Source organism: Musa acuminata, chromosome BXJ1-1 (genome assembly GCF_036884655.1).
Source record: "Musa acuminata AAA Group cultivar baxijiao chromosome BXJ1-1, Cavendish_Baxijiao_AAA, whole genome shotgun sequence".
Lineage (NCBI taxonomy): Eukaryota > Viridiplantae > Streptophyta > Magnoliopsida > Zingiberales > Musaceae > Musa > Musa acuminata.
In genome coordinates, this window is record NC_088327.1 from 11727755 (window position 1) to 11735000 (window position 7246).

The 7246-nt window shown below is 45.1% G+C and overlaps 2 protein-coding genes across 4 annotated transcripts in view; one reads left to right on the forward strand and one right to left on the reverse strand.

Annotated features, from left to right (window-relative positions):
• Nucleotides 1-524: 524 nt before the first annotated feature.
• Nucleotides 525-4347, reverse strand: LOC135673725 (uncharacterized). 3 transcript variants are annotated; one of them, XR_010513438.1, is made up of 3 exons: nucleotides 3021-4347; nucleotides 890-1072; nucleotides 525-704 (listed from the first exon to the last, which is right to left on the reverse strand). XR_010513438.1 is itself a non-coding variant. In XM_065182969.1 (2 exons), the coding sequence occupies exon 1, from the start codon at nucleotides 4024-4026 to the stop codon at nucleotides 3022-3024; it is 1005 nt and encodes a 334-aa protein (XP_065039041.1). In that variant the 5' UTR covers nucleotides 4027-4347; the 3' UTR covers nucleotides 525-704; nucleotide 3021. The 3 variants fall into 3 exon arrangements, 2 of the variants coding, with proteins under 2 accessions (XP_065039041.1, XP_065039048.1); XM_065182969.1 differs by lacking the exon at nucleotides 890-1072; XM_065182976.1 differs by lacking the exons at nucleotides 525-704; nucleotides 890-1072 and adding an exon at nucleotides 2681-2698.
• Nucleotides 4348-4874: 527 nt separating this feature from the next.
• LOC135673720 (uncharacterized) overlaps nucleotides 4875-7246 on the forward strand; it is a 3860-nt gene continuing 1488 nt past the window's right edge. The window contains exons 1-6 of the mRNA XM_065182959.1: nucleotides 4875-5434; nucleotides 5552-5657; nucleotides 6193-6285; nucleotides 6382-6577; nucleotides 6678-6856; nucleotides 6969-7213. Coding sequence (XP_065039031.1) covers nucleotides 5092-5434; nucleotides 5552-5657; nucleotides 6193-6285; nucleotides 6382-6577; nucleotides 6678-6856; nucleotides 6969-7213 — 1162 coding nt within the window. The 5' untranslated portion in view covers nucleotides 4875-5091. The remainder of the gene's footprint in view (nucleotides 5435-5551; nucleotides 5658-6192; nucleotides 6286-6381; nucleotides 6578-6677; nucleotides 6857-6968; nucleotides 7214-7246) is intronic.

Consider the following 7246-nt stretch of genomic DNA (forward strand, 5'->3'; position numbering starts at 1 on the left):
CCTGCTCCCCAGGACACCAATCCATCTTTATCACTGGAGTAGCAAGATACCTTGTCCTTAGACACACATTGAAAACAGGGCATGGCAGAGTGGAGGCCCAGAACAAGGACAAAAAGGAAAGAAAAGCGGGCCACACCACCAAACCCAATCCAGAATGAGAGGACAAGAACTTGATGTCAGGATCTCCAATCCATTATGATCTATGATTCCCATATGCTCACACTCTCCAATCCATTTTCTCCTTCCGATAGAGTTTGGCATCTTCCAACAGTTGCTCGTACAGAGTTTTTCCTCACCCACTCTTGAAACGAAAGGCTTCGGGAGGGTTTACAGCAGGAGAGAGGGGCTTGAAGACATTACCACATTTGCTGCACCTGCAGCCATCTTTACACACACACTGCCCCACTCTTGACTCTTTTTAAGACCAGTCCAAGAGTTCCTCTTCACAGCTGAAATGTTATCCATCCGAAACACACTTCAATTGCCTCAGCTTTCTAATTATGATCTATGAACAGAGACTTCAATTGTCAAACATGGGAAACGACATTAATTAGAAGGAACATGCCTGGAGGATCACATATAATATGAAGATGATGTAAGCAATCTTGCTTTGCATACAAAATTCATATCCATGTTTGGATAAGATTGGATCAGATAGTAGTCCATCAATGTCTACTAAACCCAGCTCCCTTCACCACCACCATCTAAAAAAGACAACAAGCACTGCTTACTTTATATATAAGAAAAGGAACATATATTTTTTAATGGTTTTATATCAGAAGATTATCCAGCAATGAGCTTCACTATATAAAAGAACAACTGCAGTGGACTAATCATGACACTAATTTACAAACAAAAAAAGAAAGAAAAAAAAAGAGAGAAGGTATACTTTTTTAAAAGATCTTCTCACAGTTTGAAGTACCTCACAGAGGATACTCTCTGGCTGAAAGACTCTTCGGAAACTCCCTCAAAGGTTTCTCATCTTATCACCATCACTATCCATCACCTGCAACCTCATCTTCTTGTAAGCCATTTTCATGCTGCAAGCTCGAGTGGATTGGGACCATTAATCCTTCAAATATTAAAGTAGTAGGACCTTATCAAGCATGAGCAATCTCACCAACCCGGCAGTGGATGTTACTCCACTGATCGTCACCAAAAACCAGATCTTAACGTCGCCACTAAGTGCTAATACAATTCATTTATAACTAAGTCAATTTCTCCTAGAACAACTGTGAACATAAATGATATTAGTATATATTCCCACCTCACAAGCAACTACCATGATCCATCAATATATCTACCCACTTTGCGCCTTAAAAAACTATTAAGGCTTTTCTCATTGTTTACTTGAGAATCTTGTTCATCTCTTGATCCAACAACTAAGGGTTTTGGTGGTGACTGGTAGGAGGAGACAGGATCAGCCAAGTTGATCCCAAACAATCAGGAAAGGATTACTTTTATGTTTCTCGAGAACCATGTTGGAGATCTTATCCTTTCAAGTTCTTGAAAAGGACCACTTGTCTGACAGCCAGTATCATCCTTTGCAGTAGCTGACTGTTCTCTTAAGGTCACATATCATCCAACAGGAATAATTATTTCAACATTGAGCTACTTGCATGATCCTATAAATTGTTTCTCTTTTTAACCCTAATAATTATTTCAAAACTGTAATATGATTTGGCAGTCCTTGTCTCATCTTCGAAACCCAACCCTAAGAAGGTGGTTTTTATTTCTCAAACTATTCAACAAAGTACTTTCAAGTTTAATTAAATCAACCACCAAGATTTAAATAACAAAAGCTCTCTTAACTGTATCTTTGACAGTAGTAGAAATGCCTCTCTTATGTTGAGTAGGAAGCTACTTCGTGACCTAGGAGAAAAGTGAACCTTAGGGGTGACATTAATTTCTGATGAACATCTCTATCTATTTGGTCTCCCACTAATGGAATAAGCATCCAGCACGAACCATCATACTTCAGAAATGAAACAATATATATTCCAACCTAGTCTGCGAGCAATGGCCAAACCTACGGCTAAGGTTTGCTCTCCTAAAACCAATGCACCAGGAGGAAGGTCATCCATGATGACATCCTGAGAGATGGACCAATCCAAAATCCACACCAATATTTATATCCTGAAGGAACAAAATTCCTCATAGATTAGGCAAGGAAATGAGAAATAGTTTGATACATTGCCTTGGTTTTTATATAAAAAAGAGATTAATAGGAAAATACATGGAAGAGTGGAGGATCCAATAATAAGCTGCAATCCTATGTCTCCAAGGCTCACAAAGCTAGAGAAAACATGGAAGAGTGGAAGAATAAGAAGATAAATCCAAAGGCTCACCAAGCTAAGTTCCCCACAACATCACCAAATCCAATCCAAAATGAGAGGAAGAGAACAAGACGTGGGCAAAGAGGCCCCAAAATGATCTAAGATCGCCTAGTCACCCTGATTTCCTCGTGCAGCAAGAGATTTCCCAACTCAAAAGGCCAACCACAGTAACAGCACTTGCAGCAAACTTTACAGAGAGACTACAGTCACCTTGTCTCCACATCCATTATACCAAGGCGCACTCGATGACTGTAAGACCAATCCGAGAGCTCTTCTGCATCCATCCACTTGCCACTAAAATCTAAACTCTAATCCTCCCAAAACACTCCTTCACAGACACCTCCACTTTCCTATCCCATTATCTGAACAAAAAGTCCAACTTTAAACAATGACAAGATTACGCTACTTATGTTCAGAAAAATCTGTGTTTGGGTTAGAATGGATCAGACAATAATATGCAAAACAGATAGAAAAACTGATAAAAAAGATTATTCTTTTCATACAAAATTCATATCCATACTTGGATTAGATTAGATCAGAAGATATTTCATTGATAACAACTAGACTCAACACCCTCCCTTCCTCTCTCTATCTAGGAAATACTAAAATTCAAACTCAAATATTTACAGCAAAAAGCTATGAAAAAGACAAGGGAAAGGTTTTCTTTTGGGGGGTTTGAAGTACCTCAAAGAAAGCCCTCTTTCGCTGAAAGCCTCTTCAAGAACTCGTAGGTGGTGATCATGGTGGTCGCGGACACAGACATGGAAGCCCACCTCGGACCAAGCCCTCGGTAGCATGCCCCCCACCCGCCTTCCCTTAGAAGACTCCTCACTGTTCGCCCAATCGTCATCCTCTCGCCACCGCCGTCCAACACCTGCATCCTCGTCTTAATGGTGTCCAGTGGCATTGTCATGACCGCCGAAGCTCCCCCTGCCACCGCCGCACTTATCCCCTGCACCACCACCACCGTACCGTGTCCCGGCCTCAACTCGCCGCCACCCATGTGGTAGCCGATGCCACCCCAGATTAGTCTCTGAGAGAGGGAGTAGGACGCCCACCACACGGCATTGGATGGGGCGTAGGTGAGGATTGACATCCCGAACCCCCGGTAAAGGCCGCGGAGGCCATCGGAGAACAGTATCTTCTTAAAGGCGTCAACACCACCGCGGTACTTGGCAGCGGCGGTGGCGGCGGCGGAGCCCTGCACCATGAGGCGTTGGCTGACCACGTCGATGGGTGTCCAGACGACTTGGGCGGCGACAGCCGCGCTGAGTCCGGCGGCAGCGGAGGCGGCAGCCGAGGCGGCGGGCTCGGGGACCCCGAAGCGGAGAGTGGCGGTGCCGACGGCGCTCTTGGTGGCCTCAAGCGCGCCCATGTAGAGGGCCCGCGCGGGGACGGTGCCCGCGAGGGACGTGGCAAATCCGCGGTAGAACCCCCGGGGTCCCTCGTGGCGGAGGATGGACGCCGCCGCGCGGAGGCACGGCGGCGCTGGCTGCGCGACCTGGAGCCGCGTTTTGAGGACCACCGCCGGGTACAGCGCCGCGGACACGCCGGAGAAGAGTGCGGCGCCCAGGACGAAGAACCGCCACTTGTCCAGCATCTCCCAGTCCACCTCCGCCGGCAAATGGATCTGCCCTGCCGCCGCGGCCCCCTCGTCCTCCTCCGCCCCCGGCGCCGCCATAAAGCTCATCTCCCCTCCACTCTTTCTCAAACCGTCGACCTCTCCTCCATCTCCAAGGAAAACCCAAAAATCCCTAACTCTAATGTCCTTACACAAAATTATCAGCCATAATCTATTCACAGTAGAAGTAGGTGGAGGACGACGACGTCGAAGACGAAGGAGGGAGCTTCTCTCGCGAGGAGTTTCTGATCGCGGTGTGCGTTCCGGCCAACCACGGCATCGAGGCCACGGAGAACCCGACCCAAAAGTGGTCTTGCCGAGCGATGAAGAAGAGAAAGGAGAAGGATGCGGAGGTGCTTCGCGGATAGGGTTGTGGAATATAAGATCTCCGGGGGGCTTTTCCGTATATTTATAGACCCCTTATCGGTTCTTTGAATAACACGTGGCTTTCTCCGATTCGTGATGGGTCGTCGAGGGCCGCGAAGTCGGTTAGCCGGCAGACCATCCTAACATGCAACCCCCTTTTTCGACAATACGTCTTTCACTTATCTACGTCTACTCGCAAACATACCCTTGTTGTAATTGGCTAAAACAGACGGGGCCCACTCGCTTTCCTTATCACTAATCCAAGTATACATTATGTGTCTGAGCAAACATGTTGGGATAGTACTTTCGTTTTCTTAGATCCGCCGCCACCCGATAAGTTACCCGTGCGATTCGGTGGGCAACCGAGATAAGTGGGCGGAGAATGGTGGGCCGAGCCGACCAGATCGTATGCGGGCCGCTGGATGGAGTGGTCCCCGAGACAAGGAGAAGCCCATAGAATAAAAATAAGGTGGGTGGTACACGTGGGACGACAGCCCCAATTAATGGAGCCCCAATTAATGGTAACTCACAGAGTTTCGATACCTTCAGCACAATCTCGATCCGACCCAATCGAATCGGAGAATTAATTTGGGTTAGGTTAGAGTTGGCCGAGTCGAGTTTGATATCTACCGTATTTAATTTGGGTTAGGTTCGGCATAGGGAATGAACCGAACCGAACCGAATCGTGAAGGCCGACTCAATACATCTTAAAACGGGCCCCGCTCGACCGCCGAGCAAACCCGCCCCAACTCGTTCTCCAGGATTCCGATGGGGAGGAAGAAGGTCGAGGGATCGGAGGAGCGCCTCGTCCTCCGCATCGCCCTCCTCTCGAGGCTCCTCCTCCTAACCCTGATCGTTCTCTGGCGCCTCCTCTTCCTTCCCTACGACACCTCCGCCTCCCTCAACCCCAGCTGCCTCTCCGCCGCCGCTGGAGACGGACTGCCGAAGACCGGTGCTGTCCGTTGGCCCCGGGTCGGTGCGGCGATCGAATCAAGTGTCGTCTGGGACGGCGTCTACTTCGTGCGGATCGCCGAGTGCGGCTACGAGTATGAGCAGACCTTTGCCTTCCTCCCGCTTCTGCCCGCCTGCATTGCCGTCCTCTCTCGATCCGGTTGGCTCAAATTTGGTTCTTTCATTTGTTCTACTCTCAAGAACCGATCTTTTGATCTCGGAATGGCTCGGTTTAGGGTTTTAACAACTTCATTGCTGTTTCTTTTTCCGGTGGCAGTGTTTGTTCCTTTGGTGCCAATCATTGGGTACAGAGCGGTGTTGGCGCTATCGGGTTATGCGTTGAGTAATTTGGCCTTTTTGCTTGCTGCAGTTCTTTTCTATAGGTAAATTGGACTTCTCCACCGTCATTTTTTGATATAAAAGATTGAACTTTCTTTGTTTCCTTGTCAGGTAGAATAGAGTAGCTGATATTATGGCAAGAAAACTCGGAGTTAGTTGGATAGCATCCTTTGAGAACCTTGTTTTTATTTGCCATGCATTTGTGTGTTCATTATTATCTTTAAGACATGCACCGGGATGTGTTTGAGTGATCAAACACTTAAAAAGTGTCTATATCTGTTATGATCGACAAGACTATCACTCTACCATAAGCATCCTGATCACATAGTCATAAGAGTTTATATTACTTGTTTAAATCAGTTCAAATTTTATTTCATTTTTTCGTTAGAATTAGTAGCTTATAGCTTTGTGTGCTACCAGCATATCCTGTCTGCATATATGGCAAAATATATAACTTCAAATATGCACACATGTTTCCTTAGCTTTTGTGTAATTCAAACATCTTGTTCCATTTCTTAATCTAAGGTCTATTCCAGAAATTTTATGGCGGTTAATTGGATCTTTACTGCATAATTGCAGGCTATCAGTTTTAGTCCTAAAAGATACAGCAGCTGCATTACGATCATCTGTTTTGTTCTGCTTCAACCCAGCTTCAATATTTTACTCATCAATGTAAAACCCCTGTTCTTGTTATCTTACAAGCATACTGAGGTTTTTATAAACCTTCATTCTTTCTAATATGTTTGATACTAAAGATGTCCTTGACAGATATTCAGAGAGTCTTTATGCGTTATTGTCACTTGGGGGGATATACTTCATATTTTCTGGTGCAAATACTGTAGCCATGCTCCTGCTTGCGCTCTCTGGTTCAGCTAGGTCAAATGGAGCACTTAATGCCGGTTATTTCTGTTTTCAGGCATTGAAACTGGCTTATGATGCTATTATCCATAAGAAAAATCACATAGTAAGATCACATTATCTATGTTTAATTACCTGTTGCTATATATATTATTAGCTTGTTGTAATGGCAATTTTGATTTTTAACATGTTTTTTTTTCCTTAAGTTGGCAGCCCAGGCGATTGTCACTGGAGCCATACGTTCTATTTTCATATTTGTGCCATTTATAGCATTCCAAGCATATGGATACTTGAATATCTGCCTAGGTGGTTCTTCAGATGAGTTGAGGCCATGGTGCAAACAAAGGCTACCTAATTTATATGGTTTTCTTCAAAGTCATTACTGGTACTTTTTTTCCCTTCAAGCTATTTGCTGCTTTGCTGTATGTGTAGAAAACAATCCTTCTGTTTCTATTTATTCTTTGCTTATAAATAGTTAACTTATATTGTAATATCAGGGGTGTAGGTTTCCTCAGATATTTTCAAGTAAAACAATTGCCCAATTTTCTTCTTGCATCTCCAATACTATCTCTGGCAGTTTGCTCAATTATTCATTACTCAAGTTTACTGCATGGAACTTTTCGATTGCCACATGTGCACGAGGAAAATGACATGGTTACTGCGCCAAAGTCAGTTGAAACAAGTAAAAGTTCAGACGCTATTTGTGCTTCAATGAACAATTTATCTTCCAGAAACGCTCAAGGTATTCATTCCTAAACCACTTGCGCACTTGTAC